This window comes from Salvia hispanica, chromosome 3 (assembly GCF_023119035.1).
Source record: "Salvia hispanica cultivar TCC Black 2014 chromosome 3, UniMelb_Shisp_WGS_1.0, whole genome shotgun sequence".
Taxonomy (NCBI): domain Eukaryota; kingdom Viridiplantae; phylum Streptophyta; class Magnoliopsida; order Lamiales; family Lamiaceae; genus Salvia; species Salvia hispanica.
Window position 1 is genome coordinate 11,139,681 of NC_062967.1, and position 18,902 is coordinate 11,158,582.

The 18,902-nt window shown below is 38.3% G+C and overlaps 4 protein-coding genes, 1 long non-coding RNA gene and 1 other non-coding gene across 9 annotated transcripts; 4 read left to right on the top strand and 2 right to left on the bottom strand.

Moving 5' to 3' along the window:
- The first annotated feature begins 20 nt into the window (after window positions 1–20).
- LOC125211527 (organellar oligopeptidase A, chloroplastic/mitochondrial-like) lies at window positions 21–4,166 on the top strand. The gene is made up of 17 exons (XM_048111359.1): window positions 21–253; window positions 351–518; window positions 587–710; window positions 815–891; window positions 1,002–1,145; window positions 1,233–1,463; window positions 1,547–1,637; window positions 1,708–1,829; window positions 1,984–2,091; window positions 2,167–2,412; window positions 2,504–2,649; window positions 2,861–2,978; window positions 3,050–3,209; window positions 3,305–3,336; window positions 3,489–3,554; window positions 3,709–3,780; window positions 3,912–4,166. Exons 1-17 carry the CDS (start codon window positions 146–148, stop codon window positions 3,996–3,998), a joined length of 2,100 nt encoding a protein of 699 aa, XP_047967316.1. The 5' UTR covers window positions 21–145; the 3' UTR covers window positions 3,999–4,166.
- Window positions 4,073–5,733, bottom strand: LOC125211531 (GDSL esterase/lipase At5g22810). Its single transcript, XM_048111369.1, has 5 exons — window positions 5,467–5,733; window positions 5,257–5,387; window positions 4,937–5,170; window positions 4,601–4,856; window positions 4,073–4,490 (listed from the first exon to the last, which is right to left on the bottom strand). The coding sequence occupies exons 1-5, from the start codon at window positions 5,702–5,704 to the stop codon at window positions 4,297–4,299; spliced, it is 1,053 nt and encodes a 350-aa protein (XP_047967326.1). The 5' UTR covers window positions 5,705–5,733; the 3' UTR covers window positions 4,073–4,296.
- A 1,646-nt stretch (window positions 5,734–7,379) lies between these two features.
- Window positions 7,380–13,078, top strand: LOC125211530 (UDP-D-apiose/UDP-D-xylose synthase 1-like). 3 transcript variants are annotated; one of them, XM_048111368.1, is made up of 10 exons: window positions 7,380–7,755; window positions 8,109–8,201; window positions 8,296–8,403; window positions 8,958–9,072; window positions 9,157–9,290; window positions 9,389–9,490; window positions 9,569–9,661; window positions 9,777–9,912; window positions 9,992–10,107; window positions 12,243–13,078. In XM_048111368.1, exons 1-9 carry the CDS (start codon window positions 7,486–7,488, stop codon window positions 10,102–10,104), a joined length of 1,164 nt encoding a protein of 387 aa, XP_047967325.1. In that variant the 5' UTR covers window positions 7,380–7,485; the 3' UTR covers window positions 10,105–10,107; window positions 12,243–13,078. The 3 variants fall into 3 exon arrangements, with proteins under 3 accessions (XP_047967325.1, XP_047967324.1, XP_047967323.1); XM_048111367.1 differs by lacking the exon at window positions 12,243–13,078 and adding an exon at window positions 10,186–11,255; XM_048111366.1 differs by lacking the exon at window positions 12,243–13,078 and having other exon boundaries at window positions 7,381–7,755; window positions 9,992–10,343.
- LOC125211533 lies at window positions 11,789–12,623 on the bottom strand. The gene is made up of 3 exons (XR_007174534.1): window positions 12,498–12,623; window positions 12,293–12,374; window positions 11,789–12,115 (listed from the first exon to the last, which is right to left on the bottom strand). It is a non-coding gene; the product is annotated as an uncharacterized LOC125211533 (long non-coding RNA).
- On the top strand, window positions 12,982–13,178 carry LOC125217279. The gene has a single exon (XR_007175693.1). It is a non-coding gene; the product is annotated as a U2 spliceosomal RNA (small nuclear RNA).
- Window positions 13,179–14,272: 1,094 nt separating this feature from the next.
- On the top strand, window positions 14,273–18,700 carry LOC125215932 (BTB/POZ domain-containing protein At3g44820-like). 2 transcript variants are annotated; one of them, XM_048117516.1, is made up of 4 exons: window positions 14,273–14,909; window positions 16,087–16,156; window positions 16,287–17,495; window positions 17,641–18,700. In XM_048117516.1, the coding sequence occupies exons 1-4, from the start codon at window positions 14,860–14,862 to the stop codon at window positions 18,211–18,213; spliced, it is 1,902 nt and encodes a 633-aa protein (XP_047973473.1). In that variant the 5' UTR covers window positions 14,273–14,859; the 3' UTR covers window positions 18,214–18,700. The 2 variants fall into 2 exon arrangements, with proteins under 2 accessions (XP_047973473.1, XP_047973472.1); XM_048117515.1 differs by lacking the exon at window positions 14,273–14,909 and adding an exon at window positions 15,124–15,229.
- Window positions 18,701–18,902: the final 202 nt, after the last annotated feature.

Consider the following 18,902-nt stretch of genomic DNA (forward strand, 5'->3'; position numbering starts at 1 on the left):
ATATCCAAAGAGTCAAAGCCGGCGCCTCTTTCAAAATTAATCAATTTAAACTATAGTAGTAGGAGTACTATTTTGGAAATCAAGGTTGATCAATCCTCAATTTCATTGACTCACCTTCAAATTTTGCTTCATCAAACTATCTTCGATGGCAGCAGTTGAGAATCCATTGCTGCAAGACTTCATTTTCCCGCCGTACGATGTGATAGAGCCTAATCACATCTGCCCCGCAATTGAAGCCTTGCTGATCGAACTCGTGAGTTGCAATGTCCTCTCATGTTTTGGTCAATTCTCATATGCTACCCAGTACACGATTCACATATTTTGGATTGTACGTTGATCTAAAATTTTAGGAGAAGGATTTGGATGAATTGGAGAAAACAGTGAAGCCGACATGGCCAGGACTGGTTGTGCCTCTCGAGAAGATTATTGATAGGTTATCAGTTGTTTGGGGGATTGTGAATCATCTCAACTCTGTCAAGGATTGCCCTCAGCTCAGGGCTACAATTCAACTAGTTCAAGTATGTGATTCTTGGTTTGTTTTGGTGATTTTTTCCTTCTTTTTTACTTATGTTCATATCATTTGCAGCCAAAGAAGGTTGGGTTCCAGCTGAAATTAAGACAGAGCAAGCTCATATACATGGCCTTCAAGGCCATCAGAGACTCTTCAGATTGGGAAAATCTGAGTGATGCACGCAAACGAGTAGTTGACTGTGAGCTTGTTTGGGGCATTCTTTGAATGATGAGTCTTGAACCTAGCTAGTGCTGTTTTGCATTTGAACCTACCTTGATTCATTGTTACCTCTATTTTATGCAGTGAAATTGAAAGAAGCAGTTTTGTATGGAGTTTCTCTCGAAGATACCAGTAGAGAACGTTTCAATGAAATAGAGCAGGTGCTCTCTTATAAAGAGAAAATAGGATATCATCTGTTTATTTGGTTATGTTTGTCAGAGAAAATGCTACACAAATTTCTGTTAATTGAGGTTATACTCATCTAACTCAGGAGCTGGAAAAACTTGCTCAACAGTTTGAAGAAAACATTCTAGATGCTACAAAAAGTTTTGAAAAAGTTATTACAGATAAAAAGGAATTAGAAGGCTTGCCTTCAACCACCCTTAGTATAACTGCAAAGACAGCCATTGACAAGGTATCAGAAGAGTGACAAGACTTTCAAGTTTTAGCAGATTCTGCTCTTAATTTGATAGCATTTCATACATGTCCTTTTATATATCAGGGATATGAGAATGCCACAGCTGAAGATGGTCCTTGGATAATCACGTTGGATGGCCCAATTTATCGATCTGTGCTGCAACATGCTTGCAACAGATCACTGAGAGAGGAAATTTTCCGTGCATATGTGACTCGTGCATCGGATGGACCTCTGAATAACACACCTATTATTGAACGTGTTCTGGAACTCAGATTGGAGAAAGCAAAACTTCTTGGGTTCAAGAACTACGCTGAGGTACTGATGTAGCTAGAATGCTTGGTTGACCCATTTTTGCTGTTATTTTCTCGAGTAAGACTGAAACAGAATTCAAATATTAGGTAAGTTTAGAGATGAAAATGGCCACTGTTGATAAAGCAAAGGATCTTATATACAAGCTTCATGAGGCTTCTTGGGGTTCTGCCATTCGTGGTGAGTAGATTCAGCTTGTCATGTTTTGCAACGAGCGCTTTTTCCTGATTGGTTTGATACAATTCTTTAGACTTGGAAGAGCTACGAGATTATGCTAGAGAGAAAGGTGCTCAAGAGGCAAATGATTTGAATCAATGGGATATTAACTTCTGGAGTGAAAGGCTTCGAGAATCAAGATATGACTTCGATGAGGTTGGCTTCTCTTCCACATTTCTGTCAAATTTACCTTAAGATTTCAAGCCTACTTAACTTCCGAGGCAGGATATGTTTTACGCAGTGTTTAAATGGGAATAAATCAAGTGGTTAGATCTTTGATCTATTTCCTTCAATCTCTCAACTTGTGCAGGAAGAGTTGCGCCCTTATTTCCCATTGCCAAAGGTAATGGAAGGACTATTCAACCTGACAAAGAAGCTATTTGGGGTAGACATTGAACCGGCTGATGGCACAGCTCCGGTAAAGCTTCTTAAAACTCTTGAACTTGCTTTCTACTTATGGAGGCAGAGCATTTTATGCATTGCAATTTGAAAGGTCTGGAATAAAGATGTCAGCTTCTACCAAGTGAAAGATTCTTCAAATGCTCCCATTGCATACTTTTACTTTGATCCATACTCTCGTCCCTCAGAGAAACGTGGCGGTGCATGGGCTGATTTGGTTGTTGGTAGGAGTGGTGTATGTTCAAGTGACAATACCCGTCCCCGGTTGCCAATCACAAATATTGTTTGCAATCTTACTCCACCAACAAAGGATAAGCCAAGTCTCATGACCATACGCGAGGTACAATGACTGCTAGGCCTCTTGTAGTTTAGATTCCATTTAGAGGGTCACATTTTCTTTTGACATGTTAATTAACCGCTCAGTCAATTAGGTTGAGGCAGTATTCCATGAGTTTGGCCATGCACTTCAGCATTTGCTGACCAAACAAGATGAAGGCTTAGTGTCTGGCAATCAAGGGATAGAATGGGATGCTGTGGAGATCCCTTCTCTATTTATGGAGAACTGGTGTTACCAGAGGTGAAAACACTTCTCCCTTTCTTTCCTTATCTATGAGCCATCATGGGCACTTTTAATTAGTTCGTCTATATCTATGACCTATCAATACAAAGTTAATGCTTTTTTTTAATCAGTTCGTCTTGGTAGTTCATAGATTCAAATGGCTAATGCTTTTTCCAGTAGAGTTTTTAGCCTTACTAATTCATGAAAGCATTAACAACGTTGGTTGCAGGGAAACCATATTGGGCATCGCCAAGCATTATGAAAGTGGAGAACCTCTACCAGAAAACACATCCTTAAGAATTCTTCGGGCAAGGACATTTAGGGCAGGTACCCTACTGCTTCGTCAGGTAAAGAGCGTGTTTGTGTTGTTACACCTTTGCATTTTAATCAATAACTTGACATGGTATGGGATCTGCAGCTGCGTTATGCTTCTGTGGATTTGGAACTACACTCAACCTATGTTCCAGGTGGACTTGAATCTATATATGACGTGGATCAAGAAATTGGTAAGAGGACTCATCCTATTCCGTTGCTGCCAGAAGACAGATTTCTTTGTAGTTTCAGTCATATCTTTGCAGGTTAGTATGCTTGTTTTGGTTTGTGTCTGATACGGCCTCAACATCTTATTGTGTTTTACAAAAATTTATTCTCATTGAACGTTCAATTTTTTCAGATAAATACGCAGCTGGATATTACAGTTATCAGGTAATTGGATTCATTTGTGGATGTTTTGAGTGGTATTTTTTGGTAATAGTCCCTCCCTATTAACAATTACAGGATAAGTGCTTGGTACTTAAATAATAAAATCAGATTGAAACATTTCTCACTCACTTCCAATCAAATGTTTTTGTGTCCAGTGGGCAGAGGTAATATCCGCGGATGCTTTCTCCGCATTTGAGGAGGCTGGGTTGGAAAATGATCAGGTGAAGTATTCCATACATATATAGTAGCTAACTATGCCAGGTCCTTAATTTCTGGCAATCTTCTGTCTTTAAGTTCTGAAAGGTATTTATCATATGCTGCATGAATACATACGGACACCATGTCTGATAAGCTCCATAATGTGTGTTGTGACAGTCTCTTAGAGAAATGGGCCGTAAATTTCGTGAAACCATTCTTGCCCTTGGAGGTGGGAAGGCCCCAAATGAGGTATTTGAACAAACGGTTTCATTAGTTTTTACTGGGAAACTCTCTACTTATGTATGCTGCCTTCACATAATTGGACCATTTATCTCTTCTAAGTCCTAATACCCTTAAACACTCAACACTGAATATATCAGGTCTTCCTGGAGTTTCGAGGTCGTGAACCAACACCTCATGCGTTTCTTCGCTACAATGGCTTGTTGCCCACCATTGCTGCTACGTGATGTTCACAGTTTCTCACACATCAGTAAAGCGTGGAGGTTAACTTCACAGTACACATATTTCAAGACCAGTATCATGTGGAAAATGCATAATGGTACAATTTTATTATGCATAAACTGGTAGCTGCACGAACAAGGATTTTATACACCAAATACATGTAGATTAAAACAGATTACACTCCCAGTAGTAGTAGTAGTATTTATACATGAACAACACACAATACTTACGACCAATACAACAGTCGGATTATAACTGCCAACTTAGTAAAACAGTCTTGAAATAGAAAAAATATGTTTCAAATTAGGAGATGAGAGAGAGGCCAGCAGTCAGCAAATCATCAGACAAAATCTTGTTAGCAGCATCAGTGGGGTGAAATCCATCCCAGAAAACATATTCACTTGCATTCCTACATGTTCCTACCGACTCTGCATTGCACAGAATAGATGTCTCCACCAATCCTGTCCCACAACATGCCTTTCTTGCTTCAAAGAAACCTGAAAATATATTATAGAACACTAATTTTATTTTCTCCACGTGTTCAAAGAATAGTATTAGATCTCGTGTTTTAGTATTATAAAAGCGTGTAGCCCCTACAAGTGCTCACCGTAATCAGTAGGGCGCGTGACAAGGTCATGAAGAGGCTGGTAGATATCCAAAACTACAAGATTAAGACCAGATAGCTTGGTCTGCAGTTTCTGGGAAGTGGAGTTGAGCTTTTTGTTGAATGAAACTGCCACTTTATTGAACTTTTCGACACATTCGTTACTGTCCTCGCCAAATATGGTGATAACTGCAGGCACACATCCAAGTGGTGGCAACGTTGTCACTCCAATCTTTCTTGCTCCCAAATTGTACAGCTCCTAAATTCATAAGCACAGTTTATTTATTATCTCATGTGTATGGCTAGATCTGTGTGTTTCAAGCATCAGAAATTGAAAACCTGCACAAATTTGGTGTAAGACTGCAACAGAATGTCTATGAATTGAAGTGGAGTGTACTTTTCGTATAAAAGAGGATTAATGTAGTAGTTCTGAACAAAATCACTGCTTCCACTGCTAAGGAAATGTATCGATCCGTTTATGATGGATGAAGCATTGGATTGTCCCACGAGTGTTGCAAGCTTCTTCTGGTAATCTTTGTATAGCTCCACCTGTTTGCTCAATGGGATCGTTTCCTATGTAGGAGATCAAAAACTCGACGAAGTCAGATTGTTTTTTTCTTTTACGTCAATAGACCATGAAAATTATTCACTATGCTTACATAGATTTTTGCAGTGGTATCATAGTAGCCTGATGAGCCAGAGGCAAAGTTAGCCCCAATCAGGAGATGCTTCCCATTGGCTTGCTTGCTGAGGTAGGCAGGAGGATACGAGGTAAAACCGAGGTTCTCAGCTGCATTGTTAGTAGGAAAAACAGTTGTTTTAGTCTGGTGACAGAAGTAATTGATTTAGGTGGTTATGGAAATTGTTACCAGTGTAGTCGGAAGCAAGCTTTCCGTTACAGAATCTACCGGTTGGTTTGTGTTTGATGAAGTCTCGCCCGTAAGGAGGGAAATTGGCTTTAACAATAGTTTCAAGATTGTTGTTGTTGCCTACATCAACAACTGAGTCCCCAAATATGAGGAGTGCAGGAACCAAAGGCTGTGCATTTGCAACGGTAACGAGGAAAATGTAGATGATAGTAAAACTTGAGATGTTTTTGATACTCATGTTTCCTTGCAGAGATGTTTGATAAGGAATTTCTGGGTGGTATTTAAAGAGGCCTAATTGGTTGAGATGGCTACATCTAAGATCTTGTGCCACTTCAAAATCCATGCATATCTTAAGTGTGCAAAATAAAATTAAAAGGCTTGTGAATGAAGATGGCATTGTTAGTCAAAAGGTGATTAATTTAAGGAGGGAAGGTAACTAAGTTAAGTGGCGTGTCTTGTTGTGCTCTGCAATGAGCTGGACATGCTTTACCACTATTTCTACTTGTGTAAGATAACTTAGCCATTTCAAGCTGCCAGCTTGAATGAAACAAGTACTAATTTTTACTATACTTCTTTGGGGGAGGTTGAAGAAATTGGAGTGATTAGTTATATAGGGCAAGCTTCATTTGATTACTCTTTAAATAAGTAAGGGCTGTTAGGTGGTGTGTGGGAGTTTCTTGATTCTTTAATGAGATGGTAGGCACCGACATGTTACATAGTTGGAACATATCAAGTCTAGAGAGCTTAGAAACACCCTTCTTGGAGAGATCACAAGACTAAAACATCATCTTCCTTTCTATCTTTACACCTCTTTGTATACTCCAGATTTTTCACAAAATATCAAGTGTTCAGCGCTACAAATGATGGATGGATATTGCATTCGATGAACGTATATTTAGAATAAATCCTATTTGTCACACATAGGGGTGGATCGATACGATATATCGTATCGAAAACGTTGTATCGTGTTTCGTATCAAAAATATCGATATGAACGAATTTCATATCGTTATCGTATCGAAAGTTTCGATATATCGAACTTTCGATATGGATAATATCAATATCGTTATCGTATCGAATACCTGTATATCGAAAATCACACATATTCAATGGGGTTAGTTTGACTTTTGTTATTGACTTGTTTATTTTGGATGATAGATATGACAAGTCAAGATGTGGTTAGGTTTTAAAACTACCTAAGGAGCATATAATTTGCAGTTTTATTATTTCATGAAAAAAAACTCGGACTTGCGATTGTTTCGAGGGTCCATAAAAAATTATAACTTGCAAAATACTAAATTTTTATGTAACTCGAACAAGGTTGGTTTACATCTCTGATCTAACTAGAATTTGTGCCGTATCATGATCAATTTTCTTCCAAAATCACTTTATTTGTTTCTTAGTATAACTCATTTATTATACAAGTATAGAGTTCATTTAGTGTAATCTCATCATCATCCATCAGGGAACTCGATCCGACAATAATAATACTCCTATTTAAAATTATTTTGTAGTATTAAATTGATCGAAGATTAATTTCGTACTCCATTAAATGATCAGTAATAAATAATTGTCATTAGCATCCCTAACCATCTGCATTAAACTCAAACGTGTAAATGTCATATCAAATATGATTTTACTCAAACCATTTAAACTAAATTCAAACTCAAAAAAATATTCTCTCTATTATGCTTCTTTTACTCACAAAATTTGATAAAAATTTGGGTTTGAGTTTTGCGTAAACCTAAAAATAGGTATTTTTTTTCTTAAAATCCAAAAATGAGATTGATTTTTGAGTACTATTGAAGCTAAATACTTATCTTATTTTAAGTTTTAGTGTACTATTGGAGATGGTCTTTGCCGTTATTAATAGGATGAAACTCGAGTACGAATCAACTAAGCAAGAAGTAAAGTTTAGTAGGTCCCACTTCCTGCATATGCCGCAGCGAACAAATCCATAAACCGTAAATCCCCAACATTCTCACGCGCATCATCTTCAATCACCCATCCATCTCAAGCAATGGCGAGCGCTAGCGTAGATCTCGACGGGAATCCGATCAAGCCGCTCACCATATGCATGATCGGCGCCGGCGGCTTCATCGGCTCGCACCTCTGCGAGAAGCTCATGGCCGAGACGCAGCACAAGGTTCTGGCGCTCGATGTCTATAGCGACAAGATCAAGCACCTCCTCGAGCCGTCGTCGCTGCCCTGGGCGGATCGCATTCACTTCCACCGCCTCAACATTAAGAACGATTCTCGCCTCGAAGGCCTCATTCGGCTGGCGGATCTTGTAATTTTCCATCGTTTGCTTCTCTTTATTTTTAGCTGTTCACGAGGTTTGCTTTAGTAGATCCTGCTTAAGTAGGTTTTGCTTAAGATACTGACATTGCACTGGAATTCTCCCGGTTTAATTTCAATGTAGGAAGATATATGATGATAGCAAGTAATTGAAGTGAAATTATGTGCTGCTACTTAAGATCACTATGTAAATTTTAATTTCTTTTTTTGTTTCTTTCTATTTTTCAGTGAATATTCGAAAATGATGATCTCTTAAATCCTCGTCTTGTCTATGTTTGTTTAAATCCATGCGTTAATTCTAATTATTTAACCTAAGCTGATTCTCTATATATTCTGATGTGACAGATCATAAATCTCGCTGCTATATGCACTCCAGCAGACTATAATACGCGCCCACTTGATACAATCTACAGCAACTTCATTGATGCTCTCCCCGTGGTAAGCCTTTCGTGTTATAACCGCTTTGCAATTCGGTTTTCTAATGGAGTATTTTTCAAATATAAAATAATTGGCCGTGATTGTTTTGGTTTAGATTAAATACTGCTCGGAAAATGGAAAACGCCTCATTCATTTCTCCACTTGTGAAGTTTATGGGAAAACAATTGGTTGCTTTTTACCCAAAGATAGCCCATTGCGACAGGTGAGAGTTTGCTTTCATATCCTCCAATACTGAAGTGCCTTTTCTCCACCAGTTTAGATCAAGAAATCTTGTGTCTCATATTTTAAGAATGACTTTGTTTTACCATCATAAAAATATTTAAATTATTATGAGGAGTAAAACATTTTCCTGGAAATCTGAGCTTTGTTTTTGCAACTTTGAGTCAGTTGTAGGTGATGGGAAATGTTGTCCTAACATCTACCATCTGTAGTGCTAGTCAACTCATGGAAAAGTTTTATTGAAAAGCTGTGTAATAATTTTGACGTGGGATCATTGTAATGTTATATGCACAAGTAATTGTGATCAAAGTAGAAACATTATAAAGTTAATAGATAAAACATCCAATGTTGCTCTTCTAGATAAGTTTAGCCAGATGCTAAATGTAAGCTCTTTTCTCATTTGATTGTTTACTATTATGTCCAATTATTTCTGTTCACTTGCTTCTTGCAAAGTGCTTTACCAAGTTATAACCAATGGGGCTGTTCTGTTTTTTGCTTGGATGGATTTTCTGAACATTCACCACCTTCTTGCATCAGGATCCTGCTTACTATGTTCTATCAGAAGATTCCTCCCCTTGCATCTTTGGCCCCATTGAGAAACAGAGATGGTCATATGCATGTGCAAAGCAGTTGGTTGAGAGACTGATATATGGTGAGCAGTGTGTCTATATTTTTGTGGGACATTAGTAAATTTGAAGTGTCATGTTAACTGTATTCTTATATTCTTGTTCTACAGCTGAGGGTGCGGAAAATGGTCTTGAATTTACAATTGTTAGGCCTTTCAACTGGATTGGTCCCAGGATGGACTTTATACCTGGAATCGATGGTCCAAGTGAGGGTGTTCCAAGAGTTCTTGCCTGCTTTAGCAATGTAATATTGTTTTTTTTTTTGTCATGAACATTCTTCCTATTATATACGGGTATGAACTCGTGTCATTTTTCATTTTACTGGTTTTTTTGTCTGCCCAGAATCTCTTAAGACGTGAACCACTGAAGCTTGTGGATGGAGGTGAATCTCAGAGAACTTTTGTTTACATCAAAGATGCCATCGAAGCTGTCCATTTGATGATTGTATGTCTTAATTATGCCTTCTGAATGACGTGTATTACATTTTTTGTGCGAGTGTTGTTAAATTAAATGAATTCTCAGGAAAATCCATCCAGGGCTAATGGTCAGATATTTAACGTTGGCAACCCTAACAATGAAGTTACGGTCAGGCAGCTTGCTGAGATGATGACTCAGGTAAATTCAAACTCGTTTTTTACTGTCAAGCCTTTCCTTGCATGCACTTGTCTTTTCTTTCAGGTGACTTTGGATAATTTTCTTAAAATCTCTCTCCTGTTTAATGCACACACAGGTTTACTCAAAGGTTAGTGGAGAACCTCCACTGGATGCACCTACGATTGATATAAGCTCGAAAGAATTCTATGGTGAAGGATACGATGACAGTGACAAGAGAATTCCTGACATGACCATAATCAACAGACAACTTGGTAGAGTACTCTGTTGTTTTACCAAAACTGGTTCATGTTAGAGATGCTCTTCTCCTAAATTTGTATCTGTGTTCCTCAGGTTGGAACCCAAAGACATCACTGTGGGACTTGCTAGACTCGACTCTTACTTACCAACACCGGACGTACGCAGAAGCTGTAAAGAAGGCTACCTCAAAACCGGCAACGAGTTAAGAAGTATGAAACTGAGATGTGCTGCCTGTTTGTATCTTGTTTTCGAATGATGTATGGTTTTATCTGTGTTTGTGTACACAGTGTTCACTGTAAAGGCTCTCATTAATATGCTCAAGCAGGATCAAAAGAGGAAAAAAGTCACTCAAAGGAGAGGGCAAAGAACCTGTAGTGTCTTGTAATAGACTCTTGGCCAGCTGTGATTTCTGGCTAAATTCTATAAATGGGGAGTTCTACAAAAATGGTTCCACCAATAGGCTAGTTTTTTTTTTGTTCGCCAAAAATGAAAAGAAAACACGGAGGGGAGGGGAAAAACGCATTCTTAGAATGCGTATTTGAGATACGCATTCTTAGAATGCGTATTCTGAATACGCATTCTCAGAATGCGTTTCTCCCCTCCATAAACTTAGTCCAGAATAGAATCGGGGGCAGAAGCATTCTGCCCTCTGCGCGAACTCCAGCCTCCTCTGCGCGAATCCCTTCCAAGAATGCCACATTTTCGGCGGCGGCGGTGGAAGAACGACGGGATCGGCGGCGCGGCGGCGGCGGAGAGGCAGCGGCGCACGGAATTCGCAGGCAAGGAGGCTGTATTCTTCGCGCAGCTTCTGCCCGATTCTGTTCTGTTTGTCGATTTATGAAGGTGAAAAACGCATTCTAAGAATGCGTATCTCAAATACGCATTCTAAGAATGCGTTTTTCCCCTCCCCTCCTGATTTCTTTTCATTTTTGGCGAACGAAAAAGCGCGACTTAGATACGCATTCTTAGAATGCGTATTTCGAATACGCATTCTTAGAATGCGTATCACCCATTTGCAGAAACAAAAAAAAAACTAGCCTATTGGTGGAACCATTTTTGTAGAACTCACCATTTATAGAATTTAGCCGTGATTTCTGATGGTGCATATAGAGAATCGACGAAAGATTGCATTGGTATTTTAAGAAAAGAGAATAAAAAGCACTAGTATGCTTTTTATTTACTTTTCTTGACATATCTGTGCAGTCCTTAACCGACTTTTTATATGTACGATTAGATATCGATGTCTCAGGGTCTATTACACGACCAGCCGGTCTCTTTGCCCTCCAACAAACTTTCTCTTTTGATCATGCTTGAGCATTAGATCCTTTAAAGTGAACACAGTTAAGATTTTGAATGACATGCACATATCGGAATTCCAAATCTTTTATATTGAAAACTGAAGCGAAGTTGCAAAACCTCTTTTTTATTTCACAAAGGCTATGGTTATTAATGAAAATAATTATATAGTTGAGTACCATTTTTTTCTAATAAATATGATATCATCTAAAAGAAACACTTTTGCCTTAGACTATACAGTTGAAGAAGCATCCAAGATATGTATTGATTGCTTTCACAATCAATCACTATTCAACAAAATATACACACAACGATATGCTTAAAAGTTAAAACTAAACAACAACTAACAAATACATAAATTGATAGACAGATCTATATATGTCGGGTAGAAGTTAAAATAAATCCAAATTTTATATCAAAATAAAGGACAAATGTGGTTCATTAAATAAAAAAAATGGATGGTGGAGATTTAACAAATTTGTACTTATTACACACAAATAGGACATTGAAGGGAAAAAAGTCCGAGTGACAGTTGTATTAGTACAAATTACATTTAATTAAACTATCACATGACAGAGAAGTTCAGCTGCTTGATGAGCTTGGCACCATGGCCACTAAGTATAATGTTCATTTTAAATCAATGGCAAAGGTATAATACAATTGACAGATACATATCAATATTCAATTACACACATTAAATACAAAGTCTATGAAATTTTGAAATTAAAATGCATACTCGGAAGGAGTAGCTAGAACTTCAATAAGCTGCCTCATTTAGGAAGAAGGAGTACTACATAATTATGCTTTTTATGACTTTGCGACCCTTACTACACAATTTGTCACGAATTTTCTCTGGGTTGCAGCAAACCACCGTGATCATCACTTGATTTTTGTTCATATCATACACTCGATCTGAAACTTCTATAGTGCAAAATAAAAAGAATATTTGTGTTAGAAATATCACATACTACTAGTGTTTATATTGTGCGTATATAGATGTTGAATATATGTGATGAAAAATTGATGGCATATGTATGTGGTGTGCAAGCAAGCTTGAGTTGAATTTGATGGTGATTGTGATGAGAGAGAGAGACTCACGGGGAATGTCGCAAAGAATTTTCCTGAGCTTGTTGTAGCAGCATGGACACTGGAGATCAACATTCAATGTCATTATTCTCAGCTGCAAACATTCACCAAATCAGTCACCATATTATATATTCCTCATCAGATCAGAAGCACATATATATTTGTAGATATATAACTAATCATGCATGAGTTGAAAAGGGAAGAAGCTGAGGCATACATTCTCAGTTCCCATTCTTTTGGTCTGTTGTACTCCTATTAGTGTATTGAACCTGTATTACAGACAGTGGTTGCAATGATGAATCGCGTAAATATAAGAGTCTCAGACTGCATCTTCAGGCCGGAGCCATGGTCTCTGTGCTCTCCAGGACCAACTGTGTCGACAAGCTGATGCAGTTGATCAAGTCTCACAAAACTAAAATGAATGCCAGATTTCATAGATCGTGCACTCACTGAGGCGTGCTTCAGTGTCTCCAGTAAAACTTTGAATGTTCTTCATTTCCTGCCATCATAGTTTGTGTATTACACTATAGAATAACAACGTTAGAATTGTTGATGTTTCGTTGAGGTTAGGTTTAGATAAGATGTACCGACTGAGTGAGGTTATTGGAATTTTATATGAGTGAGTGTATCCCACATCGAATGCATTAAGGGGAAGTGCATATGACATAGTATAAATTCATGGGCCATTCTATAAAAAACTCATACCTTTCTCGGCCTTTTGGCTAAGATCAAGTGTAGTATCTGTTCTTATCAGTTTAATATCTGATATGTGGACCATCGGTCCACACGATATTAAATTTATATTTTGAGGGGGAAGATCCATCTAAGTAGCTTGCTGCTTGGGTACTTCATGGGTCGCCTTTGCGTTGCACTATTGCATTGGCTAGGCACACCCCACCAATTGCAGTTGAAATTTATGTTTTAAGGAGGATAAAATGCGGAAGTTTTGGAGAAATGCATAACCATCTTTAACAAGTTGGAATGAAAGTGAACAATTCTCGTCTACTCAAAATTACTCTCTGAATGGAGAAAACACTAGCTAGCATTTGAGTTCTTCAGAGGGATGGAGAGAAAGGAATCAGCCACACTGATCAACCAGATGTAGGAGGCGGAGAGCAAGAAAATGCTGAGAGATTATTGAAACTAGTGCTGGGGTACATCGAAGAAGGGATGATGGAGAACGTAGTAGGCGTGGTTGCAATAATGAACCGCATTAATGTAAGAGTCTCGGACAGTAGTCGGACTGCATTTAAGTGAGATGGCTCCAAGAAAACTTTGCACTGATAGAATAACATTTCAGAGAGATTGGCTATGTTACCGCAATTCTTATTAATAGGTGAAGCACTTTAGATGATTAGATGTAGAGGAGCTTATAGAAATTTGTTTTCCCACATGGAATGTATAAAGGAAGGATGAATAGAGCATGTGGAGTATAAAAAGCATGGGCCAGTAAATGGAAAACTAATTTCTCCGCCTTTTTGCTAAGATCTATATGTTCTTATTAGTTTAATTCTCCATCTTGGGCCTTCATGCGTTGCACAATAGTATTGCCCGAGCTCACAGTCACGCTATCATTTATAGTTTAAATGGAGTACTTCTTTTGAAAAATTTAATTGGGCTAATGTTTTACTATGAGTTATTTTTCTTGTTCCATTCTAAACAAATGGGCCAAATGAGGTTTTTAATAGTACTATATATTACAAAAAATTATGACAAGTAGATTGCTTGTTATTTTGACATTCTACAATTGGAATATTGTCCAAGACTCCAAGTTGCGTACTAGAACAATGACCTGGGATATTGGACCATTGTGTGTCGTCCCTTGCACTCCACCTATTCGACCAAATTTGCACATGTCACACCACAAACCTCCCACTGCTGTCAGTCGATATTATGATTCCCATGTTTCTTTCTCCATCTTTACGCCTTTAATCATGTTATTAGAACATTTTAAAACTAAAACATCCTCATTTTTCACATCTTGTGCTGAAAAGGAAGTACTAGAAAATATTACCCTTTAAATGTGAGTATATACGAATCTTGAGAGAAATCGGTACCTTTTTCCTTTTTGCTTCTCTCATATTCTATTAAAGCCGGTTTCTTGTCTTGGATCCTGTCTTAATAGAGTAAAGTATGTCCCGCATATTTAGGAACAGTGGGTTGGGCTTTCCATAATTGCTGTTTGTTTTCCCTAATCATAATAATGACACTAATTTGACCGACTAAATCTTGGTCTTTTAATTTTCAAAATTTTTCATTTTCGATTTTTTAAAAACTTGGGATTAATCAAAATCTGTGGTTGTGAGTTGTGATGGTTGGTGGCCTGCTTTTGGTGGGTTTTATTTTGGTTACATTTGGTGGGGTTTATTGTTTATTGATGGCTGCTTAAATTAATGGATTGCTGAGCTGTGAGAATAATGATAATCTCTGATGTTTCTGAGGTGAACTCAAAATTGACATGATGGGAGCCCTCTGGCTTTATTGTTTAGAGGGGGAGAATGAATTTGAATTGAATTGAGTTGATGCCTTTATTGGAGAAAAGGGACGAGTTTTCTTGAAGAAAAGCCTTTTACCGACTGATGGCTCCTCCTGGGAAAACATCTGGATTCCATCGTGAAGGAGATCACTGGTAACTCTCTCTCTCTCCAATTGTTTATTCTTGATCACTGAGACCTCCAAACCTCCCTGGCAGACTCTTTCTGTAATTACTCGAGCAATTTGATGTGTGAAGTCTTGTTATTTACTACTCCACTAGTCCACTATACTTCATCATATGCAGGTGACATTTTTTTTTCTGGGGTGTTTTATAATCACCAAATATTAATAAAATCAGAGTTTTGAAGGTACGGTTAGAGATAATCACGCTCTAAACAAGCAAAAAGGAAACAGATTTATGGTTGGACGAATGATAGAGGTAACAAGCTCGGGAAAAGGATTGCACTGTAATAGGTATCATCAAGTTAGGATTAGCGGAATGCATAAGTCGATTTAATTACAGTCAAATTAAGCATCATGCAATTAATGTTTCTATGTCTCTAAGGCAGGGTTGTCTTTTGTAGTAATTGTTAACTTCATTAAGATTTTGGCCAATAATAGCTAAGTGGATCAGTTACACCAGATTCAGTGGCATTTTGGCAATGCTCTTGTGGTCTAACCTATTATTTCTCAAAGCGGCACTAATCATAAATTGTCCAACTACAAGATTGTATACACGACATCAGTTTCAACCTTTGTGAACTCTGGTTTTCAATTTATTCTGGTTGAGCATAATCATATGTACATTCCTCACGAGGAGCATGCATATGCAATTATTCAGCTTATACCATTCTTTCAGTCTATTGGATTGTGTATAATTATATGTAAATGCTGGCCTTTCTTGTTGCTATTTGCGTGATAGTATGATCCTAGTGGCAGAAAGGTACATTACATAAATGCTGAATAATGATTCGTCTAGCATGTGATATGGAGGGGGGTACGCTAGTCAATAGGCAATTTGAGTGAGTTTTATGGCTAAAATTTGCATTTGGTAGTATCGAATGAGTTAATCGTCAAATCAGGTCTTTCTCTGTATACCATCATATCACAAGTACTTCAGTTTCTTTCATAAATTGACTACCTTATCCTGTGTATCATAACTTTTGTGAAACGATGAAGGCTGTGGCAAGCATGATTAAATATACTTGTTCTTAGCCTGGCATTTTCATCTGTATCAAAAATGTCTTGTATTAGCTTGCAGTATCATTTTTATTCTTTAAGAACATGCGATTGGTGTGAAATGTTCTCACTATGAATTCTTTTTCTGTCAGGTACTACAGTTCAAGTTTGCAAAGTGATATAACAGTAGTGGTGGATGAAGTAAAGTTCCATCTTCACAAGGTATCTTTATTTATTCATTTTGGAGAGCCATTGACAAGTATCTTACTTATAGATTGGCATTGGATGTGCAACGAAAACTAGTTCTTCTTTGCCATATATTTGGACTCTAATACAAGTGTATATGCTCCAGTTTCCTCTTATTTCAAGATGTGGGAAGATAGCAACTATCTTTGAAGATTATGAAAGTTCCACTGACATGACATTGACAGTACCTCTTGAAGAGTTTCCAGGTGGTGCCGAAACGTTTTCCATTGTAGTCAAATTCTGCTATGGCGGGAGGGTAGATTTCACACCCAAGAACATAGTAATTTTGTACTGCGCTGCAGATTATCTTTCCATGACTGATGATTATGGTGAAGACAATTTATTGTCTAAATCAGAAAGTTATTTCCATAAGCATATCCTAAAAGACTGGAAGGATTGCATTTTGGCTCTCCAGAGCTGTGAACTGGTTATTCCAAGAGCGGACAAACTTCAAATTATAAGTAGATGTATCAATGCATTGTCTGTAATGATCTGTACGGATCCCTCATTGTTTGGATGGCCTATGATGATGTATGGTAGCCTACAGAGTCCTGGAGGGAGCATTCTGTGGAACGGGATAAATACCGGTGCAAAGATCCAAAGTAATGAATCCAACTGGTGGTTTGAGGATGTATCATATCTCTGTGTCGAGTTGTTTGAGAGGCTGATTCAGACAATGGAAGCCAAAGGAATAAGTCCGGAGAATTTAGCACGCTCCATAATGTACTATTGTAAAAAGTATCTTCCAGGGTTGGGCCGATGGCAGGGAGGACAGAGTGGTCTGTCGAGGACAGTAGCTAGTTTCAGCATGACGCCTGCTAATGTCAATCAAGATGCTCTTTTGCGAAGTGTTATCAAACTACTGCCCGAGAAGAAGGGAAAATCTTTTTGCCGTTTTCTGCTGGGACTTTTACGTGTTGCATTGATCTTGGGGGTTAACAATACATGCCAGGATTCTCTGGAAAGGAGAATAGGCATACAGCTTGATTTGGCAACCCTGGATGGTCTACTGATACCTAATTATTCCGATTCCGATACTTTATACAACACCGATTGTGTTGAAAGGATGATTCGTCATTTTGTATCTTCTGAGCCGAGTGCAGCTTCAATATCTCCGTTATCAGCCGACCTTGACACATCACCATCATCTGGGCGTTTCAAGAGAGTTGCGAAATTGATAGATAATTATGTGGCAGAGGTTGCTTCCGATGTAAACTTGAAACCTGGAAAATTACGTGCACTCGCAGAAGCATTGCCGGAATCTTCGAGATCTTTGCACGATGGGCTATACCGAGCACTGGATATATACATTAAGGTTTGAATGACCTCCTTGCCATAGTTATATGTTTCTTTGTGTTCATTTAGGTTAGAAATTTTGTCTGTTCTTGTTTCTCCAGTAAGGAGTTATGCCCCTTTCCTGTATGTCTAATTTCTTGAAAAATGTTCGTGAAATTCTACAGGCACATCCCTGGCTTTCAGATAAAGAGCGGGAGCAGCTCTGCAACATTATTGATTTTCAGAAACTCTCGATCGATGCTTGCGCCCACGCATCTCAAAACGAGAGGCTTCCACTTAGAATCGTACTACAAGTCTTGTTCTTCGAGCAGATGCAACTGCGGACGGCCTTAGCTGGCTGCCTAAATGTTCTCGATGCTGAAAGTGCCCCCACAGCTTCTCTGGCCATTCCTAACGAAGCTGCTGGGCAAAGGGCCCATCGAGATGGATGGGTAACAGTCGTTCGTGAGAACCAGGTGCTGAAAGTAGATATGGAACGGATGAGGTCTAGAGTTGGTGAACTGGAAGAAGAGTTCAGTAAAATCAAGGAAGAGATGAAAAAGGCAACCAAGTCAAACAGTTACATAAGCTCTCCACGCCTTGTTCCTAGAGGGACTGGATCCAAACTACTTCCTCAGGCTTCAGTTGCCCAACAAGATGTCGTTGAGAGTGGGACACCAACTCCAAGAGCATCAGTCGAGCAGGCACGACCATCCATCAAGAACCCTAGACATAGAAAAAGCTTCTCCCAGTTTTGAGTATTTAGACGTCTGTATATCTTGATTCATGCTCTGACAAAGCTGGGCAAGACTACTTTTCTTGCAGCGAACGGGCAGCCATGGGAGTAGGGGCTTGTCAATCACAAGGTGGTATGCTCGGTTTCTTTCTCTTGCAGTGCGTGAAGCAAATGTTGAGAAGACGTTGTTTGTCCATAGTTTGGAGAAGGTAAAAAAGCTTCTTTAGACATAGCAAGACATAGCTTTAGATGGTGAACTGGGCTGGGGAAAAAATTCTAGCAGATGAGTTTTACCTTACTTTTTTTTTATGTAACAGTGCAGTCGATGATATCGAGTTTTAAACTACCTACTAGAGTTTTTTCCCCGGTTTTCACAGCATTCACAAAAGCTGAATGTATAGTTTGAATCTTATGTGTGTGATACAGTTACAGGTTGAATGTATAGTTTGAAAGCATAGATTTTTCAAGAATCTTGGTTCGTTTTTTTTAATATAGCATCATTGGTACAACCTTTCATTGTGTCGAATCGAAACAATTATTGTTTTTTTTAGGGTTGATCGATGGTTTTGAAATTAGTATTCATATCACAAGGAACTATTCATTGCATCATAACTAGTACTCTAGTACTGAGTTCTGTTTTGTTGCATATTCAATTAATCCTAACTTTTCAAGATTTGAATAATACTCTATATATCCCACTCAAAATGTCCA

What these genes read in the sequence shown, in the direction of transcription:
- LOC125211531 (XM_048111369.1), bottom strand. Translation starts at nt 5,704, where the DNA reads ATGAGTATCAAAAACATCTCAAGTTTTACTATCATCTACATTTTCCTC. An exon ending in ATACCACTGCAAAAATCTAT is followed by an intron (nt 5,171 to 5,256) that starts GTAAGCATAGTG and finishes TCTCCTACATAG; the next exon opens with GAAACGATCCCATTGAGCAA. An exon ending in CACGCGCCCTACTGATTACG is followed by an intron (nt 4,491 to 4,600) that starts GTGAGCACTTGT and finishes ATATATTTTCAG; the next exon opens with GTTTCTTTGAAGCAAGAAAG.
- LOC125211527 (XM_048111359.1), top strand. Translation starts at nt 146, where the DNA reads ATGGCAGCAGTTGAGAATCCATTGCTGCAAGACTTCATTTTCCCGCCG. An exon ending in AAGCCTTGCTGATCGAACTC is followed by an intron (nt 254 to 350) that starts GTGAGTTGCAAT and finishes CTAAAATTTTAG; the next exon opens with GAGAAGGATTTGGATGAATT. An exon ending in GTACCCTACTGCTTCGTCAG is followed by an intron (nt 2,979 to 3,049) that starts GTAAAGAGCGTG and finishes TGGGATCTGCAG; the next exon opens with CTGCGTTATGCTTCTGTGGA.
- LOC125215932 (XM_048117515.1), top strand. Translation starts at nt 15,174, where the DNA reads ATGGTTGGACGAATGATAGAGGTAACAAGCTCGGGAAAAGGATTGCAC. An exon ending in AAAGGATTGCACTGTAATAG is followed by an intron (nt 15,230 to 16,086) that starts GTATCATCAAGT and finishes TTTTTCTGTCAG; the next exon opens with GTACTACAGTTCAAGTTTGC. An exon ending in TAAAGTTCCATCTTCACAAG is followed by an intron (nt 16,157 to 16,286) that starts GTATCTTTATTT and finishes TATATGCTCCAG; the next exon opens with TTTCCTCTTATTTCAAGATG.
- LOC125211530 (XM_048111368.1), top strand. Translation starts at nt 7,486, where the DNA reads ATGGCGAGCGCTAGCGTAGATCTCGACGGGAATCCGATCAAGCCGCTC. An exon ending in TCATTGATGCTCTCCCCGTG is followed by an intron (nt 8,202 to 8,295) that starts GTAAGCCTTTCG and finishes GTTTTGGTTTAG; the next exon opens with ATTAAATACTGCTCGGAAAA. An exon ending in AAGCTGTCCATTTGATGATT is followed by an intron (nt 9,491 to 9,568) that starts GTATGTCTTAAT and finishes ATGAATTCTCAG; the next exon opens with GAAAATCCATCCAGGGCTAA.